The 27,951-nt window shown below is 45.0% G+C and overlaps 1 protein-coding gene across 1 annotated transcript in view; it reads right to left on the bottom strand.

Annotated features, from left to right (window-relative positions):
* Positions 1–27,518, bottom strand: part of B4galt5 (beta-1,4-galactosyltransferase 5) — a 72,728-nt gene extending 45,210 nt beyond the window's left edge. Inside the window, exon 1 of the mRNA XM_046433581.2 lies at positions 27,369–27,518. Coding sequence (XP_046289537.1) covers positions 27,369–27,483 — 115 coding nt within the window. The 5' untranslated portion in view covers positions 27,484–27,518. The remainder of the gene's footprint in view (positions 1–27,368) is intronic.
* Between the last annotated feature and the right edge of the window lie 433 nt (positions 27,519–27,951).

Here is a 27,951-nt window from a genome sequence, read left to right as displayed (position 1 = left end):
TAACTGTGCAACCCTGCCAAATCACCTAAAGCCACTGTAGAGCATCCTCAAGCACAGAGGAAAGTCACACAGCCACCTCACTGGCTGGCAGAGAAGCAACACAGGCGGGCTCTGCAGAACAGGGCTGGTACCGTTAGCACCTAAATTTGTAAGCTCAGAATTGACATTTTAATTACTAAAAAAAAAAAAAAAAAAAGGTTTTCCAACATTTGAAAGAGGCCACATTCCAAGGACACAATTGTGCAAATAAATAAGTACCATGCAAAATTACTGGGGTTACATCAGAAAGAAATCAAGGCGTATTACAGCGGACCATGATGCACTGAGCCTCTACTGGTTGAAATAATTCTCTCCCAACTCCCCAGTGAACAGAGATGACATGGGGTGGGCTCAGGCTTTCATTCAACTGGGACAGAAGTCTGAGCCCCCAACTCTGCCAGTGTGTGGTCCTAAGCTCATGTCCGAACTTCCTGGTCCTTCCAGAGTGAGAAACAACACAGGGGAGACCCAGAATGCAGTGATCAGAACTTGTCGGGCTTTGCTCAGTCAGACAGTGGTCACTTTTATGAGCCTTTTATTCTAAGTTTAGGTCTGTAGAAAGGCTGTGACTACAGTACAACTGCTTGTGTCCACAAGCTATTCTGAATGTGGAAACAAGTAAATAACTTTTAAGACACCTTTAAAATCCATGGCGACAGTGAATCCTGTCCCCGGGAAACCCCAGCTCCAGCACTTAAACGCCCTGTCCACATCAGCAGCTGACTGGACAGGTCTGCTCGGCCGCTCAGAGCTTAAAGGCAGCAAGAGTCAGAGCCATGCTCACCCCAGACAGCAACCCTTCTCCACGTTACCATCCCAGAGCTCCCGCGGGTAGCTCTAACACATCTTTTTATCCCAGGGACTCTCAAAACAGTGATTTCCTAACCAAGAGACAATGAAAAACTGCGGCCCAGACAGGACCGCACTTGGAAGCAGCAGGGAGAGCGGCTGCTGGGCTCTCAAAGGCCAGACTCTGCAGAGGCTGTCCAGAGAGCAAAGGGCTGGTTCCCAGCATTCGTGGAACAATTAATTCTGCCCCGTTCCTTCATATCTGTCTCTTCTACTTTCAGGCATAACAGTGGTTTTGTGAAACTATTTTTAGTTGTACTAAACAGAAATCAGAACTCAGAAGAAACACATCCAGACAGGAAAATACCAGCGCCATCCTGGAAAACAAGCGCACTGCTCACTAACATTCAGAGCCCTGGCTCAGAGCACTTAGGTCACCAGACATTCTTGGATAGCTTTTAAAGTCTTATTCTTCAGGAATAATAAAGTAGCATCCTCCAAACAGAAATTTTGAAGCATTTAAGGAGAAAAGCTTGCCACAAGACAAACATGCACCAACAATGGCCCGCCAGGGCACTGCAGAGGACCTCCTCCTCACTGGTCCTGGCTGGCTCTAACAGCCTCCTCTGACTCAGCACCTAGAAGACACGGCTGGAGGGAAGGACTATTTAAAAAGGCATGCATTATTAATCAGACCTCTGGCATCAAAGCGGAATGACTTGGAAAACCAGAAACTGTCCACAGAGTAGGAGAAACAGTAACTAACAGCTGCAATCACTTTGGGCCCTCACGCCTTTCAGAAGTGTCCACTCCAACTACTGTCTTCCAAGTTATCCTCTCCCGCCCCCTTCTGTTGTTTCGATTGAGGGTCTTTTTGCCCACGCTGATCCCAAACCTTTGTTCTCTTTTAACTCTCAGTTTTCGCCCTAATTCTGAGTTGTTTTTTCCAATGGACTTCCCACCTTGAATTTCTTATGATTACTCCTGCGCTGATTCGCCCTGTTAGCTTAAGAAACGACTGGACACGCATTAGACAGCAAAGAAGACGGGGCTAACAGCTCTGCAGAAGGGAACACCACAGCCAGGCTGTGCTGTCACCTAGAAACCCAGAGAGACCATCTTCTCTACCCCAAGTCAGAGAAAGAGCCACCGGAGCTTAATCCCCAGAAGACAAGCTAATGATGAAAAACATCCATTTACTCCTAACACCATGGGGCAGCCCCGAGCACCACCAACTGTCAGGCCAGACCCGCAAACAGTTCAATGGTCAAAAAAATGACCAGAGTGATTCAAAATTCAACTCCACTCCTCTGGCAATATTAGAAAATTAGGAATGCTAATGCCTGCCTTTAGACCAGCAGTTCACCACTAGGGACTAGGGTTGATTTTGCTCCCCAGAGCACATCGGGCAATATTTGATGACATAGCTATTGGTACCTAAGTGGGTACAGGCCACGGACCTGCTAATACCACAGCACCAACTATCCAGCCCAAAATATCAACAATGCGGAGACCAAGGAACCAGCACTGCCTCACATCCACCCTGACACTGTTGGATACAGAGTGCTGGTGACGAGGGAGTGTCGAGTCAATGCTGCAGGGTCACTTACAGATTAACAAATAAACACATTTCTTTTCAACTCCCTATAAACTGTCTCTTCCTTAGTAAGTACAATACAGGTTAACAAACATCATCTCTTCTACAACATGAGGAACAACACTTGCAAGATTTGTATAAAGGTTTGCATGAAGTAGCTTCTGCTACTAAGGACTGCCAGGTTCGTCATCTTTGCTGTTAAGGATCTCCTGGTGGCTTTCTCATGGAGTCTGGATTTGCATAAAGTAGCTCCAGGTTTTGGTTATGACCAAGTAGTAATGGCAGACCAGAGATCCCTAGGAGAACTAGAAAAGCCAGAATACAAAAGAAAAAAAGTTTGAAGTCTTCAGAGAGCTGCCAAGGCAGCCCCAACAAGATCTGAGAGAAGTCTGAGCCCTTAGGGTGGACCCCCCCCCTCAGAACTTGGACAATTCTGGGTGCCAGGAGGAAGGCCGAGGCAGCAGGCACACAGCCGGAGCACAGAACTGGAGTCACTCCAACAGGCAGAGAACTCAGCAGAGCTTGTGATGGTAGCTCAGGTCTGCAGAATCAAAACTAGAGGCAAAAGGCCAGGATTCTGGTGAAAAGGACTGAGTCAATTTCCTCCTGAAGGCATTTGCAGAATCTCAAAGAAAGCCTCTGAGGAGCACAGCAGAGTCTTCAGTGATTCCATGTGCTGGGGAGATAAAAACTGAATGAAGACAGCATGGGGCAAAGGCCAAGGTGCAAGCCCAGGTCCTCAGTTGGAACCACTGCTGGGCACAGACAAACCACAGGCAGAAGGAGCCTGACTCCAAATCACATTACAGCTGTGCTCAGCTCAGATGCTGTGTTAGTCAGCTTTCTGTTCCTGTAACAAAATACCTGGGATAACCAACTTAGAAAAAGGTTTATTCTGGCTTACAATTTTAGAGGTTCCAGTCCAAAATCAGGTGGCCCACGGCAAGGCAGCACACCATAGTGGAAATGAGCAAAACCACTCATCGGGAAGCAAAAAGAAGGGAAGCAAAAAGAAGTGAGGAAGGGACCTTGGTCCCACCATCTCCTTCAAGGTCATGTGCTCAGTGACTTAAAGACCTCCTCCCAGGCTGGGGATGTGGCTCAAGCGGTAGCGCGCTCACCTGGCATGCGTGCGGCCTGGGTTCGATCCTCAGCACCACATACAAAGATGTTGTGTCTGCCAAAAACTAAAAAAAAAAAAAAAAAATACTAAAAAATTCTCTCTCTCTCTCTCTCTTTAAAAAAAAAAAAAAAAAAGACCTCCTCCCACTAGGCCCACATCCCAAAGGTTCTACCACCCCTCAAGAGCATCATCCTGGGACCAAAACTTGACACACACGGGCCTGTGGGAGATGTCAAGACCTAAACACTGGTGGTTGCCAAGAGGATATATGGAATCAGTCCCCAGCCTATTTGCCTAGCAAATGGAATGAGTCACCTTTGACACAGATAAAAGCCATCCAGGGCTACAGTTTTTTATATATAGTGCCCAGTTTTCAATCAGAATTACCAAGAGACAGAACAAAAATAAAGAGCAAAATAGGAAAAGATCCAGATACCACTATAGGTTTTTAAAAATAACTCTATCCAATAAAATAGTGGGACTGGAGATACAGCTCAGTAATAGAGCGTCTTTGACAATTATACAGTTTATTTTACCTAATCACTCCCAGGATAGTACAATAATCAGAAAAGGAATCTTTAGACAATAAGAAAGACAATGGGAGACCCTTAAGGCAGTAAAGATGAAGAACCTTCAACCCTCCCAGTTAAAGGATTTGAATGTCTCCATTACTGCCTTCAGGTAATGAGAACTTTAAAGATGCGAATCTATAACATGTTTAAACCAACATCTTATTATGAAAAGTTTCAAATGTTCAGCAAAAGTTCAAAGAATTTTAGTGAACACTCCCACATGCTCAGCATCCTGACTCTAACCACCACCACCCTCTCCATCTTTCCACCCATCAACCCATCTTACTCTTGTGATGCTTTCCAGGTAAACACACAGATCAATACGCTTCCTGCTAAAAACGTCAGCATACATATCATTAATTAGAGATCAATATAGCTTATTTCTCTCCCTTCCTGGTAGGGTACAGTCTCACACCATGCTTAATGTACACATGCTGGGTGTGGGTAAACGTACGCCTCCCAAATCTCTATCAGGAGTATGAGCATCACCATCACCCCTAAAATTTCCTCAAGCCCCTTCCCCAAGTCCTACCCTCCTTTTCCCCTCCCAGAAAAAGCGTTGTTTTCAACCACTGCATTTTGAACAATCAAGTCTCTGGTGTTGATCTTAGAAAAGTAATGATTAATGTACTGCCAGTGCCTTTAATGAAATAATTCTGTATTTAGTTCCAAAGGCAGCAGCACCCTGGTTAATTGCCCAACATAGGTATAACAACTATTCTTGTTTCCTGAAATGCTGTTTTATAAATTCACAGAGGCACAAAATATTCTAGGGAAGAATCACTACCTTCGATGTTAATGTATCTATAATTTATATTCCTTGAGTACTTGGTTTTCTCTTCTGCATTTGACCAAATAGAACCCTAGCTTGGAGAGGATGGAATGCTGTTCGCGCTGTGACCTGCAGTTACCCTGCAATCAGTTAATTTTACATAAATTAGCGGACTATGGCTGTGCTCTGGGTATTATTTAACAAATAGCAGATAAGAGTTGTAAATGACCAAAATTGTTGAGTCAGGCAAAACTTCCTTGAGGATTAAGGAATTTATTATGACTTTTATTGAAAACAACCTATAGATGGAAAATATGAGTCATTCTGATAAAATAGAGGTTCACACAGAAAGGCAAACACTGCATGTTCTCACGTATGCACAGGAGCGGGTGGATCTCAAAGGGGTACAGAGTGGAAGGATGACCTAGCCTGGAGAGGCTGCGGGAGGGAGAGAAGGGCTGACAGGCTCAGGGTGAGAAGAACAGCCTGATGTTCTACAGCACAGTGGAACACCTGTGGCAGACAACAATCAAATAAATGACTATTCTGAATTAGGAGTCTGACTGTTCCCAGCACAAAGAAATGACATGTGACTGAGGTAATATGTCAATACCTTGATGGAATCAGTACACAATAATACATGCACTGAATGCCACACCACACCCCATAAATATGTACTATTACTGTGTGCCAATTAAAAATATATATTAGGGGCTGGGTATGTGGCTCAAGCGGTAGCGCGCTCGCCTGGCATGCGTGCGGCCCGGGTTCGATACTCAGCACCACATACAGACAAAGATGTTGTGTCCGCCGAGAACTAAAAATAAATAAATTAAAAAAAAAAAAAGACTTTCAAAATAAATAAATAAATAAATAAAAAAATATATATATTAATAAAAAGCCCACGGATACAGGACAGTCACCAGCTTCAAACCCCACCCCTTAATAAAGCACACCCCGACGCAGGTCTTCTGTGGGATTTTTTAGTAGACTGAAAACCTGACACTAGTTTTGCCTCTAGAATATTTTTTAACACTTTCAGTGTACATGCAACACAAGCTCAATTATGTTTTTAAATTACACACATACAAAACTAAACTAAGAAGTCAGAGGAGTCAGCACCAAAATGTCAACAGCCTGTGATCATCAGGTTATGAGACTTTAGGCTGCCTTGATTTACCATATGCTTTGCTGTATTTCTCAAATTTTATACATTGAATATATTATTTTATAAGCCAACTTTTTCTTAAAAGTTACTGGGGAGAAAACAAAACCTGACCTGAAATGTAACTGACCTGTAATGACCCCTATGTGACAGATCTTATCACACTCTGGTGATGATGGAGTTACAATGCCCTTTGTACCCGATTTGTCCTGCTGCCACTTCAAAGACCCACATAACCTGGCTCTCCCAGCAACGAAACACCTGGGCAACCCACTCACCCCAGGTTTGTAAAGCAGCAGATGGCCGCTCACCTGTTCTACACTCTGCCCCTAGAAACAGCTTCCTCACTGTCTTCAGGGTGTTCTCACCTGCCAACTTGTCTTAACCTATTCACTGTCATCTGCATTATAAAAACAATGGTTGGCTGAACAGCTGCTTCCATTTACACACAGCCTCTCTGCCCACCCCAGCTAAACCCCCACCCCTGCCACATCACCACTACAGCTCCTGCTGTAGCTGCAGAAACTCCATCCCAGAGCTACGCTGGGCCTCTGATCTAGTCTGGCTGCGCAGGCCCAGTAACAGCTCCAAGATTCCATATCTGTAAAATACAGAGGTAGGCCCAGGAATCTTGAATATCTGCTTTACTTCAAAATGTTGCGATTCTTCAGATCCTCTCTATATGTGAATTCACACGGAGACCACATCCAAAATTATGCTGTCCCAGCAGGCAGAATAGCAGTCCAGGCCTCAGCTGATATAACTGGACATGCTCTCCACTGCAGGGCTCGCTAATAAGCACTTCGCTATTATCACTCCTCTATGGACACTGGTGTAGAAACAGGACATTCAGCAATTGGCCCAAAGACACAAAATCAGCAAACTGCAGGGCTGGGACAGGAGCACAGGAGGTACGGCTGGCCTGAGCTCGCGGCAGTGTGTCATCGCCCAGGTACACGCAATTCCGTTGTCCCACACAGAGCACACGCGAGCGCAAAACTGGCTCGTGGTTTCCAAGGGCCTGTGAGCCAGGCTCTCTACACCTCTGATTTCAGGGGCTCAGGAATTCTGAGCATGAACAGCCTTACCCGTCTAATGACTACGCATCATCAAGAAACCAGCTTCCTTTAGTTTTGCCACTTTCAGAGACTTCAAAAAGCCTGCTGGGGTGCAGCTCAGCGGGCGAGCACTTGCCTAGCATTGGTGAAGCCCTGGGTTGATCCCTTGCACCAAGAACAGGAAAACGAAACCGTGGCTGGCAGTGGGTGCTTCTGCTCAGACAGGACTGGCCCGGAGTTAGAAGAGCAAGTAAGGGTAAGTGCCAGTGCGACTCCAGGGCAGGCCTGCAGTTCTGCACCCAGAGGCTGGGAGGGTTCAGGGTTCCCCCTCCTCAGACAGCCACCTCCAAACACCTAATGCCAGGGGCAAGTGAGAGCTGCCATGAAAAGGAACAAAGGCACAAAACAGTTAACCTCTGCACCTGCAAACACTGAAAGCACAGGACAGACACTGCACTCTCCTCAACATCAGCCACATGACCCCACTCCAAGGCAGGCTGGAGGGAGGAGGCAGTGCGCTGCAGAGGTCTCCGCTGCTCTTCTTTTAAAAGCACCAGTCAGCTTAAGTATCCACTTTTTAAGACTCTAATGTTCACACCAGTTTCCAGAGGGAAATTAGAAAAGCTCTCTTCTTCATATTTCAAAGTGCACTGTCTATGTAAAGAGAATACCTGTGACAACACGAGAGTCAAGGGGTTGGCTAGGCTTCGTGCCCACCACTGCTTTGCACCTATTTAAGCAATATAGCCACTTAAGCAGCAGAGTTTCCAGATCGTTAATGGCATCTACTTTTCATTTTCCAACTATAACTTTCAAGAGATGGGCACGGTGGCACAAGCCTATAATCTCAGCTACTGAGGAGGCTGAGGCAGGAGGATTACAAGTTTGAGGCCAGCCTCAGCAAAAAAACAAAAAAGAGTTATTCAAGAGCACAGGCTGGAGTATCGGTGAGACACCTGGGCTCCAATCATGGATCTACCCTGTACAAGTTGGGTGACTGTAAATCAGGGATTGAACCTGGGGGTGCATAACCACTGAGCCATATCCCAGCCTTTTTTTATTTTTGAGACAGGGTCTCCCTAAGGCTTAGGGCCTTGCTAAGTTGCTGAGGCTGGCTCCTCCTGCCTCAGCCTTCCAAGATGCTGGGATGGCAGGTGTGCACCACCAGCCTGGCTCTGAACCGATTCTTCAATTTCTCCAAGCCTTGGGTTCCTCGTATGTACCACACCTACGTCTCAAAGAGCTAGTGTGCTAACAGGTTGGCTCACGCAAAGCGCTTCTGCAAAGACAGAGCAGCACCTGCCGGCTGCTCTCATCAGGGCGGGAGGGGGGTATGGATGGCCAAGGAACAAGAGCGCCAGCAAGACAAACCACAGGCTCATTCGCATGTTTGGGAAAACAGTTTATCAAACACCCAGTCCCTATCTATAAGGGAAGGCTGGAGAGGGGAGGGCGAAAAGTTTATCATAATTATAAGGGATGACTGTTTCACAACATTGTCACCCTATGGTTAGGTAAAAACATGCAGTCTGTATGAAGACATCAAGAATATCTAGAACATCGAGAGACACAGAAAATAGTCTTAAAGAATTTCAACATGGCATGTGGTATCTATGGACTCGGCTACTTGGAAGGCTGAGGCAGGAGGATCAACTGAGGACAAGAGTTAGAGGCCAGCCTAGGCAACAGAGGGATACCCTGTGTCCCAAACAAAACCAAGCAAAAAATTTTTTTCCAACAGATATGGGACTTTGTTTTCAGGATGTAAAACTAGATGACATAGCCAAGGCAAATATTTTTCCCTAAAATATGAATTTATCAAAAAGTCTTATATAAGCCAGGCACGATGACACACACCTGTAATCCCAGTGGCTCTGGAGGCTGAGGCAGGAGGATCATGAGTTCCAAGCCAGCCTCAGCAAAAGTGAGGTGCTAAGCAACTCAGTGAGACCCTGTCTCTAAATAAAATACAAAATAGGGCTGGGGAGGTGGCTCAGTGGTCGAGCACCCCCGAGTTCAATCCTCATTCCCCACCCCCTGAAAAAAAATCAAGGCCAGCCTTAGCAACTTAGTGATACCCTGTCTCAAAACTTAAAAATTTAAAAAGGGGGGTGGGGGCGGGGGTGTCGCTCATTGGTAGAGCACCCCTGGAATTTTTCTTGGGGGGCTTTCTTCCCCTTTCTTTGGGGTGGGTGAGGTGCACACTGGGGAGCCATCCCTTGAGCCTGGGAGCGTCAAAGCCAGGAAGGGCGAGGAGGACGCCCGTGCTGGCAGCCAGCTTGAGGGGGCTGGGGCACAGGCTGGAGCAGAGGCAGGCCGTGGGCAGAGCTGCAGCCTGTGCGCAGGGAGGACGGCCCACAGGGCAGGGCAGGGCAGAGCAACGCGGTCCCACGGGGACTGACCCAGAAGTGCGCTAAGGACAACGGGAGCTAAAAATATGGAAAGGGAGCAAGGTAGAATGAGCCCCGGGGTGTGGCACCGCAGCTGGCGGGGTGGGGGGGTTCTCTTTCACACACACCTTCCCACTGAGAAGGCTGCGCCACACCGGGGCTAGGGCCCAGGAGCAGTGAGCGCAGCCAGCACCCAGATGCTGGCTTCCAAACCCCCACTCTCCCCAGAACAATCGAGAGGTTTCTGAAGAAAGCCCATCCCGAGTCTGGATGGGTAAAGCACAACCTGCCTCAAATACCCTGTTCTTCCAGACACGGCGAGACAAACAGCCGAGCCAAGGGCTCCCCATGGCCAACCAACACAACCACACATGAAAATTAACAGAAAAACTGCAGGTTGGTGCCACTTAAAAAAAGAAAAGAAAACCATCAACCCCTAGCACTGCAAAAACAAAATATGTAAGTCCACACTGACAGAAAGACGACCCCACTGACAGGTCCGATGATGAACAACAGGCACCTGGTTCTACAGAGGCACGCCACACAGCCCTGGTGCTTTGGTACTTGGGCTCAGTGTTTCTGTGCCCTGAGTTCAATCCCCAGGACCCACTCCCCCACCCCAAAAAAAGCAAGATCAAGGCCAGCCTTAGCAACATGGTGATACCCTGTCTGAAAACTTAAAAGTTTAAAAAAAAAAAAAATGGGCTGGAAAAACCAGGCAGATACCCCCTGGAACAAGTGACAATGCGGCCTTCAACAGGTCACAGTCCACATCGCCTGTGGGTGCACACTGTAAGGCAGATACAAGGGAAGCTGAGGCAGGAGGATCACAAGTTTGAGGCAGGCCTGAGCAACTTGGGGAGACCCTGCCTCAAAACAATAACAGGGGCTGGGGATGTGGCTCAAGCGGTAGCACGCTCACCTGGCATGCGTGCGGCCCGGGTTCGATCCTCAGCACCACATACAAACAAAGATGTTGTGTCCGCCGAAAAACTAAAAAATAAATATTAAAATTCTCTCTCTCTCTCTTTAAAAAAAAAAAAAAACAATAACAGAAAGGGATGAGGATATAGTTCAGTGGCACACACAAGGACGAGGTTCAACTCCTAGCAGGGAAAAAAATGAATATGGGACCATAAAGAAATGGATTCTAAGTGAGGGACACACTGCAGAATAGATGGCCTGTCACCCTTCAAAGTGTCAAAGTCATGAAAGTCAAGAAGGACTGAGAACTTTCCAGATTTTCCAGGAGACCAAAGAAATAGGACAACAAAATACTATGACTCTAAATTGGATCCTTTTGATATAAAAGGGGCATCATTGGGGTAACTGGATAGTAGTGAAGTATTAATATTATTTTCTTAATTTTAATGGCTGAGTTTCTCTTTTGGACAGTGCTTGTTGGTAAAACACACTGTAGGATTTGGGGAAAACAGAACATCATGTTACCAAACAGAAAAAACTGCGGGACTTATAACTTTTCTGTAAATCGACATTTCAAAGCTTTTTTAAAATTCCATACATTTGTTCAAATTACATATCACATTTTGTCTCCTACCATCAGTTCTGCTATAATGCTTGAATACCTAGGAACAATGACAGTGACTCAAATTCTGTTTTTGCAAGTGTGACTTCCTCCCTGGTGAACACCCAGAAAACTACCCCCCACCTGAACAGCCAGCGTGCACCGCAGAGCTCCAACACCCAGCAGCCACCCAGCACACAAGTGGGCCACACCGTGGTTACCTTCCTGCCACCACTTCCCAGTGACTGGGCACAAGCTGCAGAGACCCAGTTCCACAAGCAAACTTCAGGACTATAGCAAAGTAAAAATGCAACATTTTAACTCTGAGATAGTAATATATATATTAGGTGTAGATGGACACAACACAATGCCTTTATTTTTATGTGGCGCTGAGGATCAAACCCAGGCCCTGCCAGTGCTAGGCGAGCACTCTACTGCTGGAGCCACAATCCCAGCCCCTCGTGGTATGTCTTAAACATTTAATGTGCAAAACTGTGCTAATGTTGTTTTTTCACTAGGACCTTTTTTTTTTGGTAGTGCTAGGGATCAAACCCAGGGTCTCACACATGCCAGGCAAGGGCTCCACCACCAAGCTACAGCCCAGCCCTTTTTTTTTTTTTTTAAAGAGAGAGAGAGAATTTTTTAATATTTATTTTTAGTTTTCGGCAGACACAACACCTTTGTTTGTATGTGGTGCTGAGGATCCAACCTAGGCCGCATGCATGCCAGGCGAGCGCGCTACCACTTCAGCCACGTCCCCAGCCCAGCCCAGCCCTTTTTATTTATTTATTTGTTTGTTTTTTTGTTGTTGTTGTTCTGGTTGGACACAAACCTTTATTTTTATTTATTTTTATGTGGTGCTGAGGATCATACCCAGGGCCTTGCATCTTCCCCTGAGCCACAACCCCAGCCCAGCCCAGCCCTTTTTATTTTTTTATTTTGAGACAGGATCTCTCCTTAAGTTACCAAGGCTGCTCTCAAACCTGCAATCCTTCTGCCTTTCTGCCTCAGCCTCCCAAGTCTCTGGGATTACAGGTAAGCACCACCTTGCCTGGTCCATTTTTTTTTTTTAATTTAATGTGTCACTAATGGAATGTGTGAATGGTAGATACATAACATTATTTTTCCTCCAAGCTCTCTGGCTTTTACTGAACAATTCTGTATAATACAGTGATGTTTTGGAAATACGTAAGTCACACTATAGCAAAACTAACTACATATAATTACCACTGCAGAAAAAAAAAATTATATGACATCAATAATATTCTCATACAGCATGTAAAGATATTAAAAAGGGAAGTGGAAAAAGAACATACCACATTAATTTCAACCTAATCATTTCCAACAGCTCAGAAGCAAGGAAATATTCTGAATGTGCATTATACCTAGCACTTCCAAGCAGACCTCCCGAAGGGCCAGGGAAGCCACAGCTGAACTCTGAGGATGGATTCAGAGCGCCGCTGCACCATGCGGCTGCATCTGGGGAGCGAAGGACAGCAGAGGCCTGGGTGCTGTGGCCAGCGCAGCCAAGCCTCAGGACTCCAAAGAAACCGAGACCAGGGGACCCTAGGACCACCTCTCAACAGCGTCTTAATCTTCCAGGGTCACTCTTTTTTCCCTTTTGTACTATTGGGTATCAATCCTGAGGCCTCGGCTGTGCTGGGAAAGTGCATCCACGGCCCATTTTTAAAATTTTAATTTGACACAGAATCTCACTAAGTTGCCCGGCTGACCTGGAACTTGAAATCCTCCAGCCTCACCCCCACCCCCCAGCAGCTAGGATTACAGGAGTAAATAAATAAAAAAAGTAAACTCAAAGTAAACTTGGGTGCCTGACCCAAGTTTACTCATTCCTAACAGGCAGAGAAGAGCAATCACTGAGTCCAACTGCTCCCTAAAAGAGGCTATTATCTCCACTTATGGGATCCGAGCAAAGGAAGAAGTGGGGTAACATTCAATGATATTTGAAAATCTTCTATTTAATTCTGTCAACAGTATTTCGGAATGAGATTAAACAGACGTGACACCAAAGAGACGAGAAATTCCCATCAAGGTTCCCCCATGGGTAAAACCAGCAAGTATGTTTTCTTTACAGCTTTCTAATCAAGAACCCCTAGCCAGAAATAATCTCACACGCAGACATTACTACGTGTAGTAAAGTACCAGAAGCAGAACTATCCTGGAAAAGGGTCTCACAGCAAAAAGACTGCATCACAGCGCCAGCACTTACTGAACTGTTACCATGCTTTTTCTCTTGGCCTAGCAATTCCTAAGTCTCAAAACTTACAAATATCCGCATGTGTGTAAAGAAGAGAGGCAAACAGACACTTGTGATGAAGAGATGATTATGAATAAATTAGTGAATTTCCTTTTATCACTCTTAAGGTTGACTTAATAGCTTAAAAACATAGTTCAACAGAACAAGGGTGGTAACATTTGTTAGTTCCTAATTAAACATGACTCATTCTGGAATGTCTCTGATGACACAGCTTACTTACATAAATAATCTACCAGTAAGTCTCAAACTTCACAATGAGGACTGCCTGATTCTCACCCACACCCCACCACCTGAGACTACGGCTTCCATCTATGCAGACTGTTTTAATTATAAAGCTAATAAATTAATAAAACTAAATACTAAAATAAGACCAGTGGTGATGTCTGACTTGTGGCTGCTGGGGAATGTCACTAAACACAGACCACAGTATCTGTGCCCAAACAAGTCCTACTTGGGCATTACTGCCACCCTTTCCTTTGTAAGCCCCATGTGGCTTTGGTCAAAGTGCTATAAATAACTACAGAAATTAACAAGAGATTCTCAGGAAAAAAAGGCCAAGGGAGTCAAAAGGACACAGGTGCCATGTACACTAGAGTGTTCCCTAAGTACCTCAGAGACTTCAGCAGCTACAGTGGCCCTGGCACCTGCTCCTGGGGCTCAGCAGCACCTTCAGGGTAAGGCCACCACATGGGAGGCACTCGAGGCTCTAAATTTTGAGTTCAAATGAAAACACTGAGTAATCAAAAAGAAAAGAACTCCTCCGGAAACGCCAGTCTCCTCTGCACGCAGAGACTGCTGGCGCTGCTGGCGCTGCTGGCGCTGCTGGTACAAGGAGGCTCCTTCTGTACCTGGCCAGCTCTCTCCTCATCCACCTTTGTGGTCAGGACACTTACCTGCTGCAGCAAGCCCTGCAAACACCTGACAGCCTCCCTTGAATCCTCACAGTGTTCCTATGAGCTTACACATTGTTTGTCACTCCTTTTCAGAGGTACCTGGGTCAGCAGGATACCTGAACTAAAATGCACTCAGTTACCAAGAAGCGTAAAAAACCCAGATTAATGGGCTGGAGCTGGAGCTCAGTGGTGAAGTGTTTGCCTCACATATCAAACTGGGTTCGATCCTCAGCACCACATAAAAATAAAGATATTGTGTGTCCATCTACAGCTTAAAAAAATTATTTTTAATGTTTAAAAAAAACAGATTAAGGATGAGTCTGTGATTATGTTCTACTTGGGAGCAGAGGCTCTTTCACCTTTATGTGTTGCATGATAAATCCCTGGTCACACCAAAAAATTACTTTTGCCCATTCTACTATGCACTTTACACTTATATGTTTGAAATTTTCTATAATTATTAAGGAAAAAAATTACCTTGATCTTGTAATGTTTTGAACAACCAACAATAAAAAACTAAAAAAAAAAAAAAATTACCTTGATCATAAAGCCAACCCAAAAAGCAGCCCTTAACCTGGAGTTAATTTCCCCTTAGTGCCAAATGAAATTCAAATCTTCTAATTCCTACAAATCTTTAAGATTCCTAATACTTTAAACCAGAATAAAAAAGCTAGGCGTGCCAAGTCAACAATGAAACAGAAAATCAATCCAACACCAAAACCCAAACGTTGAACTTCCTCCCACACACAACACAGGCCCAGCACACACAGCGAAGGATTCCAGTGGCCACTTTCAGACAAAGCAACCACCAGGTTCGGGCCTAGCTTAGACAATCGCAGCAACAGAAGGAAAATTATTTCCACTTTCTACTCAATAATATGGAACACAAAAAACAGCTGTTTGTGAATGATGCTGACTTTCCACATCACCCGCTTGGCCTTCATTTTCAGAAAGTGTTTCTTCTTTGTCCCTCTTTCAAAGAAATAAAGAATAAAACAATCTTTCATATCCAAAGTAAAGATTGGCAAGCATATTTAAGCCATAAATATATATCTTACCATAACTTGAAAACTTAAGTGTTTTCTAATTAAAATTGGAAACAATGTTCACAGCAATATGTAAGAATTACTATATCAATGGGTGCAGTGATGCACCCCTATAATCCCAACTACTTAGGACATGGCAGACAGGATCACAAGTTCAAGGTCAGCCTGGGCAATTTTGTAAGACCTTGTCTCAAAATTTAAAAAAAAAAAAAAAAAAAATTGGTACTGTGAATTTAATTCAGGAGCATTTACTATCCCCAGCCCCTTTTTGTTGTTGTTTTGGTGGTAACTGAACCCAGGGGCACTTAACCACAAAGCCACATCCCCAGCCCCTTTTCTGTATTTTATTTAGAGTAAGGCCCCTGCGTTGCTGAGGGCCTTACTGCATTGCTGAGGCTGTCTTTGAACTTGATCCGCCTGCCTCTGCCTCCGGAGCTGCTGGGATCCCGGGCGTGCGCCTTCCATCCAGCTGTTGCTGTTTTTTATTTTGAGACAGGGTCTCACTAAATTGCTTAGGGCCTCCTCGATAAATTGCTGAGGCTGGACTTGAACTTGAGATCCTTCTGCCTTAGTCTCCTGAATCACTGGGATTACAAATGTACACCACTGTGCCCAGCTCAAAATAAAAATTTTAGAAGGGCTGAACTGTAGCTCAGTTAGAGTGCTTGTGAAAAGGCCTAAATTCAATCCTTGTCAGTACTAATTGTTTCCTTATGTTTGTCAATTTTTTTTATATAGATTTCAGGTTTAGGCATAAGACAAACCATTAATACATGAATTTGTGATTTACAGTATCAATATACATGCTATATAAAATAAAAAGTACTGCGACTTGAAATTAGTGTTAAAATTCATCTTGAGTCTTAAGTGGTCCAGAAAACACTTCTCAATTGTGCACAAATCTGGCCCCCAACAGCCTCCAAGCATCTGACTGCAGGGGACATCATGAACCTGAATCTGAAATTGTGCTGTGAATCATACTTCCAACTGTAATTAACATTTTTACAAATTCATGTTTTTATTTGATCCTCTTAGTTCCTCACCTTAAAGGCTCAATCATGCAGCAAGTTTCAACATACACAAATGAGCAGGGAACAGGAGGTTAGTTTACACCTTAGAACTTCAGATCTGCCAACCTTCACCTGCCTTCATTTGCTTACCGACTATTTACTAAACAAGATATACAAATGGGCCGCAAATCAGACAAATACATGCAAAGCCAAATTTGTTATTTAGCCTTTTAACCCAAGCCCCCAAATATTAAACATTTCCTAGTACCACCTGCCTATAATCACTATTATTATCTTTCTCACTTGGACAACACCACATACAATTCAGCTGGTATCAAGAAAAATATACTAAAATTGCCAGGTTTTACCAAATCAGAGTTGCAGGGGTCCAGCAGGTTTCTCTAAGTTAGATTGTCCTTTTTCTTCATTATTTGATTCTTCATTTTCTGATATTATAAAGGAAAAGGGGAAAAAAATTCTGTGGTCACACAACACCTGTCTATGGTCATCAAGGACCATCTTGGGAGCCTGCGCCTGTGTCATGGACTAGGGAAGCCTGAGCAGACAGATGGAATGTTCTAGGGAATAAAGAATTTAGAATCTGAAGGCACACACACAAACTCCCACAACAGCAGGCTTGAAGTCCCACCTCAGAGTCTTTACTATAATCAATCACCACTTATTTTTAAGTAGCACCACGTGAACAGGTGAGACCCAGCAGGTGCCAAAGACAATTTATTTCCCCTTTCATTTCCATATGAAAAAAAATGAGCCCCATCTCATTAACTGTTTACCAACCCGTATTTTACAAAGTTCTCTTCTGTATTTATGCATAACCTGTGAATGGTACAGTCCCCCACACCAAAAATTAAGACAGGGCTACATGTGTCCCAACATTTAGCCCTGTCTTACATGCATTTACAGAACTGCAGTTAGAAGCAGAAAATGTTAAAATTTGAGTTCTACTTAGGTCCTGCTGAACAAAATAACCAACAAACAAGAAATACAAAAGATACGGCTACCCCCTGCCCTCAGAAGAGGTCCCGGAAGACTTTTCCTTCAAACACTTGAAACATCTAACAATGGAGAGCACCTCAGCTTTGGCAAACAGAGGAGCAATATTAAAGAAAAAGAACCTGAAATCAAGAAACTAACACTAAGCTTACAGTTAGCACAAGAGAACAAAAATAAAAAATAAAACAAAACTTTGACTCTAGCTTTCTCAAAAATCAGATCAGGCCAGGCTCTGCAAGGCATGCTTATAATCCCAGCAGCTAAGAAGGCTGAGGCAGGAGGATCACGAGTTCAAAGCCAGCCTCAGCAACTCAGTGAGACCCTGTCTCAAAATGTAAGAAGTCTGGGAGTATTGCTCAGTGGTTGAACACCTCTACTATCAATCCTCAGTACCAAAAACATAAAATACAATCAACTCAGTAGCTTCATGGGCAGAAAAAGAAATGGGAACACTGTAGAGACCAAAAGTTAAGTGATACTATTTGCAGGATAGGGTATCTTTAAAGTACAAAGGAAAAAATAAATAAATAAATAAATTGGACATCATTAAAATTAAAAGTTTTGCCCAACACACACAAGGCCCTGGATTTACTTCCAGCACCCCCCCCACACACACACACACACAAAAACAAATTAATTTTAAACACTTTGTGCATCAAAGGACACTATCTGGGGAATGAAAAGACAGCCATAGAATGGGACCAAATATTTGCAAATCACAAATCTGATACGTGCCCCTGGGTTCAATCCCCAGTACCAAAAAATTGAAAAAAATTAAAAAGCAAAAATGGGCAAACACCTGAGTAGACATTTCTCTAAACAAGATATGCAAATGGCCAGTAATACATGAAAAGATGCTCAGCACTGTCAGTTAATGGGGAAATGCAAACTGAAACTGCAGTGAGGTACCATTCCACATCTACTAGGACGCCTAGGGTATTTTTTTCTTCCAGTGTTGGGGATGGAATCCAGGGCATGCTAGGGAAGCACTTGACCACTGAGCCACATAATTAATTTAAAAAAGAAAGAAAATTACAAGTGCTGGGAAGATAATAGGAACCTAATAGGAAAATTTGAGGAATAAATAATGTATCATAAATCCCCAAGTCAGTCTACTATCATTTTTGGTTCATCTGGTTTGACTTCCTTAAGCTGATGACTATGTTATTTTTATGAAAAGAAATAAGGGGGGAGGGCTGGGGTTGTGGCTCAGGGGTAGATTGCCTCCTTAGCATGCATGAGTTGCTGGGTTTGATCCCCCAGCACCACATTTAAAAAAAAAAAAAAAAAAAACTGAATAAACAAAATAAAGGTATGTCCACCTACAACTAAAGATATTTTTTTAAAAAAAGGATCTTTCTTTTTTAAATTACACAAAATGACCACAGCACCAGGTGTGGGTGCACACCTGTAACCCCAGCAACTCTAGGCTGAAACAGAAGGATCAAATGTTCAAAGCCTCCACAGTTTAGCAAGAGCCTACCTCAAAACTAAATATAAAAAGGACTGGGGAAGTAGCTCAGTGGTAGAGCGCCCCTTGGTTCATTGCCCAGTACTACACACACACACACACACACACACACACACCATGATCATGTGGGAAAATAACATTTTCCCACCTTCACAGGTCGATGGGCTAACAGAAAAATACACACATCCGATCACGAATACACTTTAGGCTTAGTGCCTAACAGCAGAACTCAGGATGAAATAACCAGCAGATTTAAATGAGAAAAAAACTGTTTTCTTTCCCCCATCTTTCCAAGTTTTTGGCTGTTCAACATAGGAGAATTAAGCAAAAGGTTTCAATATCTATTAATTGTACTTTTAGGACCCTTGGAGGGCGGAAAAAGCTCCCTGGGTACTAATATTTATTTAGTTATGCTCTCTAGTACACCCCAGGTTAATTTAAGTTTCAGACACAACCCTGGGCCTGCTTGGGTCTTTGCTTTCTGGCGCCTGACCCTCAGCACCACAGTTCCACGGGCCCCCTCAGGCCAACTCCTGGGAGAGCTGTCCATAATTGATGCTGTAACTAAGGCACCTCAGAAACAATGGCCCTCTCCCTTCTGCTGGCAGCAAAGTCTTTGGGCAACTCTCACCTTAAAAGAAGGAGGATGATGCCCAGGGGCAAATAATTGTTCACTTCAACTAACAAACTGAGAGAGGACTTTGAAAAAAAAAAGTAGCACTGTAAATTATTGAATGTGATTCCCATGCTTGGGAAAACACAGAATGAATCCACAGGACTGGCAGGACTCTGAATGCTCCTCAGCATAAAGCCACCCTGTAAAAAGAATGAGTGGGTCAAAATGCAGCACTCACTTCCACTTAAGATCCAGCTTCCTAGAGCACTGGGGAGGAGTCCAGGGCTCTGCTCCATGCTTAGCAGCTGAAGGGGGAAAACTGAAACTTAAAAGGACTGCCCTGGGGACAAAAGAGGACTGAAAAGGAAAAGGGGGGAAAATGCTCTTAACATCCCAAAGATATTCCCATAAAATTCCCAAAAATATTCCCTGTAAAATTCTTTCACTTTTTCCCTTTGACCAAAACAACACACCTTCTTTTTTCCCCTTTCTTTGTCAAAATGATTTTGGAAGACAGACTCAGTGTAGAAATTCTAAGACCTGTGTTCCCAGGCAAATGTCCTAAAGAAAGAGGCTGCTCACAGGGGGCTATTCCCTCACCCCAAAGACCGAGGCTGTGCTGCCTGAAGCAGACACAGCCCCTCCGCAGGACCTTTAAAATTGGAGTTCCTTAACCAGGGTGGTGGTACACACCTGTAATCCCAGCAACCCAGGAGGCTGAGGCAGGATTGCAAGTTCAAGGCCGGCCCCAAGAATTTAGCAAGACCATGTCTCAAAATAAAAATTTAAAAAGGACTTGGGGTGGGGGGATATAGTTCAGTTGGTAGAGTGCTTGCCTTGCACGCACAAGACCCTGGGTTCAATTCTCAGTACCACACACACACACACAAAAAGGACTAGGGGGGCTGAAGTTGTGACTCAGTGGTAAAGTACTTGCCTGGCAAACATGAGGCACTGGTTTCAATCCTCAGCGCCACATATAAATAAATAAAATAAAGGTATTGTGTCCATCTGCAACTTAAGTTTTAAAAAGGGATGGAGCGGCTGGGGATGTGGCTCAAGTGGTGGTGCGCTCACCTGGCATGCACGGGGCGCTGGGTTCGATCCTCAACACCACATAAAATAAAATAAAGATGTTGTGTCCACCGAAAACTGAAAAATAAATATTAAAAATTTCTCTCTCTCTCTCTCTAAAAAAAGGGGGGGATGGGGGGATTAGGGATGTAGCTCAGTAGTAAAGCTCCCCTAGGGGAAAAAAAAGGTGGGGGGTCCGAGAGCTGGGGATGTATCTCAGCAGTGGAGTACTTGCCCAGCACTTACAAAGCCCTGAGTTTCATCCCCAGCACCTCACACACACGAAAAGGCGGGGAGGATCTTTACTGGATAAAAGGAATCACTACCCTGCTTTCTACTTCAAGGTCCCAGTCACACACCTGCTCCAAATCATTAACTTCAGATGTCAAAGGGACCCTGGAATCCGTACAGAGCAGGAGGACATCACCTACGGTAAGAAATAATGACAGCATGAAGGGCTTTGTACCACTCTCAGTGCGCAATTCTGACAACCACCCTGGGAAAAGCAGTATCCTCTATTTGATGAGTAAGAAAATGGAAAACAATCTGCCCACTCAGTCAGGGCTGACTGGGCGGGTGATCTCTCAGCTCAGGTTCACTCCTCTTCTGTGATCTTCCCATGGCCTGCACCCAGCCTCCTACCTTCCTGAACAAGAAGGCCCCTCACGCACAAAACTGCAGCCAACTCCACCCAAGCTCACTCCAGTCTCAGAGCCCTTCTGTGTGCTGGGCAGCCCCCACCATGTCATCCGAGACTGGTGAGTGACTGGCTCTACCCCAGGTCAAACATCACTTCTTCAAAAGCTCTCCCAAGTCACTCCCAGCACGATCCAAAGTAACTTGTACTTAGCCGTCTTCCCATCATAATAAAAGCACAGGTACAAAACCCTCCCGCAAGAATCACAGTACTATGATAAAAGATAGCTCGACCTCACCCCTTCTAGATCACTCAATTCCCCAACGCACATCTGACAAGAGGAGGTACCAAAAAACTATGTTGAGGGCTGCGGTTGTGGCTCAGTGGTAGAGCGCTTGCCTAGAATGCATGAGGCACTGAGTTTGATCCTTAGAACCACATTAAAAAAAAAAATCATAAAACTAAATTAAAAAAAAAAAAAAAAAAAACGTTGAGCCAGGCACAGTGGGGCACACCTGTAATCCCAGCAGCTCAGGAGGCTGAGACGGGAAGATCACGAGTTCAAAGCCAGCCTCAGCAAAAGCAAGGTGCTAAACAACTCAGTGAGACCCTAAATAAAATACAAAATAGGGCTGGGGATGTGGCTCAGTGGTTGAGTGCCCTGAGTTCAATTCCTGGTACCAAAAACAAATACTATGTTGAAAAGCAAATGAACACCTTCTACACGCCTCTCTCCTAGATCTGAACCCCATCTTTTTAAGGGCCAGTCTCGCACAATTGAGCACCTAATTACACACTGCCTTCTATTTTTCTCCGTCTCTTATGACGTCTTTTTAATCATACTCAGGAATATCTTACTAATTCCCCAATTTGGGCAAGATAATAACCTAACCTGGGTTTATATGTTCATCTATGAAATAAGAACAGCAGTTCAAACCTTAGAATTCACCCTGGAACTGCCAACTTGAAGACTTTTGTTAAATAAAGTAATCAAATTTCTTATTGTTTAAGTAAAAAAAAAAAAAAAAAAAACTGAATTCAAAGATCCCCCATATTTAGGAACATGAAAGACACTCAAATGCCAGATTAACGACCCAGTGACCTTAAATTTCTTTAACTTTCTCACAATACTCTACAAAACACACACAGTGTGCAGTGTGCAAAGGCAGGCAAGCCCTCATCCGGGGAGCGTGAAACCTGAAGGATAACTGTGCTTTCACTGATACACACACAGGCCCGCCTTCTCTCTTCCCCTAACCCACGCCCAATCTGCTGGCTTCGATTATTCTGATCCTGACCACTGTTAACCTCCACTTTTCCCGCTCCTTTTACAGGCCCCGCTTTACACTCCCCGCTTCTGGCCTGCTACAAGTTTGTGTCTGTTTCACATCCCTGGATGCGCGCAGCACATCTTCCAGGGTCGAAAAGGCACAAAATACAAGGCAGAAGGACAGCCAGCAGCATTGTGTCCTACCACCTCTTTGCATTTTACCTTCCCAACGACTGAGAGGCAAGGCCACAGAGACCTCCTTCCTGGGGCTCATCACACACTGCTCCCACTAGCCTGTCCGGCTCAGGAAGGAAAAACAGGCCTGTGGCAGAAGTGCTCACTGACTAGAGTACCCATGTCCCAGAAGAGTGACCTGGACTGTGTGAACAGCTGCTCCCACAAACTATCCAGGACTAGTCTGCTTTCGCTATTAAAGAAAATTTCGGGGTTGGGGTTGTGGCTCAGAAGTAGAGAGCGCTCACCCAGCATGCATGAGGCACTGGCACTGGGTTCATCCTCAGCACCACATAAAAATGAAATAAGGATACTGTGTCCACCTACAACTAAAAAATAAGTATTAAAAAAAAGGGGCTGGGGATGTGGCTCAAGCGGTAGCGCGCTCGCCTGGCATGTGTGCGGCCCGGGTTCGATCCTCAGCACCACATACAAACAAAGATGTTGTGTCTGCCAAAAAATAAATAAATAAATATTAAAAAAAAAAAAAAAAAAAAAAAAGTATTAAAAAAAAAAAAGGAAACTTTCAACTCCAAACCCAAGACCTTGCTTCCAATATAGCAAAACCTCTGCATAGGGGCTGGGATTGTGGCTCAGCGGTAGAGCGCTCGCCTAGCACAGGCAGGACCCGGGTTCCATCCTCAGCACCACATAAAAATAAAGGCATTGTGTTGTGTCCATCTACACCTAAAAAATAAATGAATATTAAAAAAAAAAAAAACACCTCCGCATAGAGGACAGAAACCACCCGAGAAACCCTGGTCAACGGTGGTGCTGCTCAGTTTTATAACTCCAACCTGTTCTCCAAATATGGATTCCTTCTAAGAAAGAATGCACAACACTATACTCAAATATGTGAGCCAGAGTGTGTGTGGGTTGAGGGAAATTCAGAAGGTGTCTTTAGCAGGATGAGGTTTTTTAATTTTCTAAAATGAAATAACCCACATTTCCCCATACACATTTCATTCGAGAAAAGCCCAGGCATTAAGTACCTGGTGTTCAAAGGGTATGTTGGTGTAAAGAAAAAAACAAAAAAAGTCTGTTTCATGATATACTTGACTGGAGGAAATCTGAAAAATTTTAGTGATTATTAGGAAAAAAAATGACATTTGATTATATAAAACGCGTATCTTCTCTAAAACCTTAAGTCCAATATTTGTATAGCACGTACACAAATCATCAACCTTCTACATACTAAAACATTTCCCTAGCTCTATTGAGGAATGTTTTTCAAAGCTGACTAAAAACTCTATTAAGATGCAGTTCTATCTAGTTTTTCAAATAGCTTCATTTTGTTTTTTTTGAAGTATCAGATCACAGAAGTCAAGTGACTTGCTCAAGGTCATTTGATCAAGTCAGGTGAAATTAGAGTCCTTGTTCCTGCCTTCTAAAAGCTAGCCATAAATCAAACTTTTCTTGAAACTAAGCAAGCCAAAAAAAGAAAAAAAAAAAAAAAAAAAGAAAATCATTCATTTCCTTTTTTCAGCAATCAAAGAACAAGAGAAAAGTAGTTTAAATGGCAGAACAGAACTTTAATTAACAAAATTCCATTAATGTACAAACTACTACCCTTAACCACACAGTACTGGCTGCTGTGTTAACAATGTGCAGAGGTCAAGAACCTGTACCTTGCCATGATGGCACCATAAAGTCCCTACCATGTTTTAAAATCAGCACTTTTATGTATATTTGTAAATAGCTCACTTCTGTTATCTTTTAAAAGACCGGATCAAGCTAGAACATTAGAAGTACTCTGAGCCCTTAGATTTCTTTTTAAGTTAAAGGGCCATTAATATGTTCAAAGTTTTCTTCAGAGTCCTGAAAGGAAAAGGGATACCTCAATCCTGCAGGTGAAACAGATGTTAGCGATGAGGACAGATGCCATACATATTCATGATCTTATCACCTTCCTCTTCCCTTTTCAAATCCACCACTTTTCTCATACTTTCTGCCCATCCTTTTGATTTCTCCTACAGTGCTGATATAAAACACTATTTCTTTTTTTAAAAAAACATTTATATATTTTTATGTGGTGCTGAGGATCGAACCCAGTGCCTCGCGCATGCTAGGCTAGCACTCTGCCACTGAGCTACAACCATAGCCCTAAAACACTACCTCTGAATTAAAAACATAACATCCAGCGCAACCATATTTTTAAAATACTCACTGGATTGGATAGGGATATTAGAGTACTTTCGATTTGTTGCAAACACACTATGGTCACATTCAGGAATTTCCCATGTACCTAATTTTCTAGGTCAGTTGGTATCATTACCCCCATTTCACAGAAAACTCTCAAGTCCAAGAAAATTTTCATTTGCTTTTGATTATGGATCAACAATGTTAAGAACTACAATCATCTAAAAATTACTGAGTTAATAGTTAGGCTGAAATTTTGTCTAGGTGGTATTAAACACAAATAACTTAAAAAAAAAAAAAAAAACATGATTTTTTTCATTCCAAATTCAAGTCTACCTATTTCTGAATATAGTTGTACTAGTGGAGTGATAATTTCTCTTTGCCCTTGAGCACATGGCCACAAGTTATACAAAATAAATCAAGAGCAAGGACGGGAAAAAAATTAAACCTAGGAGGAAACAGGAGTCTGCCACTTTCCATTGTGCCAGAAAACAGATGTGTCCTTATCTGCAAATTTTTCAGACCAAACTATATGAAACAGTTAATACACTGTTTTGACCCACAAAACAGAATTTCATGTGGTTCAAACTAATATATTTTCTAAGCTCATTTTAATAACTGTCTCAAATAAGGTCTTCATATCCCAAGGCACATGTATTCCTTCAGGCTGCCTTAACCTTTTAGGAGCATCTGCCTCTCCACAGTCCAAAGCTAGACATTTGGAAAATTAAGTTCATTATTAACAAGGCAAGACAAACAGCTAAACCTAACAGTTGTTGTGTAAAGACCAGGACTCCTCCACATCCTTTTTACTGTTCCTCTTTCCCACTAACAGAACCGAAAACTAAGTAGATCAGCCTTTGCAAACACTTAGATCCAAGGAGACACTGATGAAAATTGAAGTGCTTTACATCTTTCAGTCATACAATATATGGCTTTTTAAGCATAGTTCCATGGACCAAAAGTCTACCATTGGGGAATCTTGATTAATCCTAATTTTCAACTCTGTAGAAGAATTTGGCTCCAAACCTTTCCAATCAAAAGGGTGATTATCTCCTCCATGGGACACAGTTTCCCCTTTAGATATAGCTGACTTATGGAACTAGACCAGAAATACCTGTCACTTTCACAAAAGGAGGGGGAGAATGGCTCTACAACTGCCTCTGGGTCCAAACCCATCACTTCGGATCCACTTTTAAGAAATCTAATATCCAGTATGCTAATGAATTATTTTCTCAATTAATTCCACTAATTAGTCATCTATTCTTGTTCTGCCAGAATCCCTATCTTTTTACCATCTAATCATTCAGTGCCAACAAGCCACATATTCTCCTTCCCTAGAGGGATGCATTTCCCTAAGACACTGGGTAAATAAATGGTTAGGGTAATCTGATGCTGCCTGTTCCAGCTTCCCAGATCCAGTTCACAGTACCAAACATCAATATTAACCATCAAGGGAAAATATGCTTTTTTAAATAATCAGGAGAGAATCTCCTGCTCTATCTGGAAATTTCTCTGTTCTGCCAATTCAGTACTGGCAGTCAACAGACAATGGCACTCGTTACTAGTACAATACTAAAAGGCGTTTTCCCTATAGCTAAACCATCATCTCTGACACCCAAATAATCAGAATTTTTCAGAATTTACTGTCCTTGCCTCACCCCCCAACAGCATCTTCTGCTCATTTTTCGCCCAACACTGAGGTTTTATCTGAGTTCCATGGTGATGCCAAGGCAGGTAAAGACATTCCTTAAATCTTCCACCTACTCCCTTCTTTTCTGAAACTTACACATAATCAATGTTTTTACTTATTTTGAAAACTCTCATGTACCAGGTATAGTGATAACAGCTTTAAAAAGCATTTATCTACTTCCACCCTTAAATCTTTATGGGTTGGGGTCCGTACCCCCATTTTACAGAGGAGAAAAGCTGAGGCTCGGTCACCTGCCCAAGGTCATCCCGGGCAGGGGCTGGGATCCAGATTTGACCTGGATGTCCTCTGTCCTCCGTCGGCTCGGTTCTCACAGTGCGTGCGGGCGGGGTGCGCTCCTCGGGGCTGTCTTCCTTAGAGGACGAGCCTCTGAGAAGAACCAGTCCCCTTCCCTGTCTTCGCCACGCTCCCCCCACTTCCACCTGGCAGCGGCTCCCGGAGGCCCTAGTCACAGTCCCTCCTCTGGGGCCAATTCAAACTTCCCCTCGGTCCCCAAAGCAGGCACCGGCTGACACGAGGAGCCGCCTCCTCCCCACCCGCAAGGCTAGGAGCGGGCGAGTGGAAGAAAGGAGGGCGCGGATACCCCCCTTCCCCGAGCTCGGACTCGGGGGCCGGGGGCGCGCAGGGCGCTGCGGGGGAGTGGGCAGCGCGGGCGGGTCAGGGGTCGGGCGGGACCCGGGGACCGGGAGACCGGAGACCTGGCGCGGGAGCGCGGCTCGGGCGGGCAGGGGGCTCCGGCGCCGGGGGAGGATGCGCGGGCGGCGGGGCGCTGCCGCCGGCGCCCGGTCGGTGCGCGGAATGCCGGGAGCCGCGCCGGGGCGGCGGGAAGGGGTCCGCGGGGCGGCGGGCGGGGCCCCGGGGCCGGGCGCGCCGGGCGGGAAGGTGCGGCGGCCTCGGGCGCGCCGGGCCCGGGTCGGGGTCGGGTCCCGGGAGGCCCCCTCCTACCTATGCCGGGGGCCACATAGACGAAGTAGAGCAGCGAGGACGAGAGCGAGAAGAAGAAGAGCGCGGCGAGCAGCGAGCGGCGCGGCAGCCGCAGCAGCCCCCGGCGGGCGCGCATGCTACAGCCGGGCGGCCGCTCGAGGGCCGGGCCTGCTCCCGCCGCTCCCGTGCGTCGCCGCCTGGGCCTCGGCCGCCGCCTCCCGGGCCTCGCGGGCCGCCGCCGCCGCCGCCGCCTCGCCGATCCCAGCCGCCGGCCGCCGCGGGCCGGGCCACATGAAGCGGGCGGGGGCCGCGCGGCCCGGAGCGAGCGCAGCGACGGGGGCGGGGCGGGCGGCCGCACGGGGGCGGAGGGGCGGGGCCAGCGCCGCCGGGCACCGTCGCAAAAGACCCGCGCGCGCGCTCGCCGCCCGACCCCCGTCGCCCCCGCGGCAGCGCGGCGGCTTTAGGGAGCGTCACCAAATGACGACAGCCCCTCTCCCCGCGGGGCCACCGCCCAGGCTTGCGGGGAGCGTCTCTCAAGAGCCAGCCGGCTTCGCGCTCGGGCTCCTCTAGAAGGGGGCCAAGGGGCCATCTGCAAAGTCTGACC

Source organism: Marmota monax, unplaced genomic scaffold, assembly GCF_021218885.2.
Source record: "Marmota monax isolate L192 unplaced genomic scaffold, Marmota_monax_Labrador192_F-V1.1 WCK01_AAM20220418_F8-fsc00014, whole genome shotgun sequence".
Lineage (NCBI taxonomy): Eukaryota > Metazoa > Chordata > Mammalia > Rodentia > Sciuridae > Marmota > Marmota monax.
This window is presented reverse-complemented; position numbering and strand designations above follow the sequence as displayed.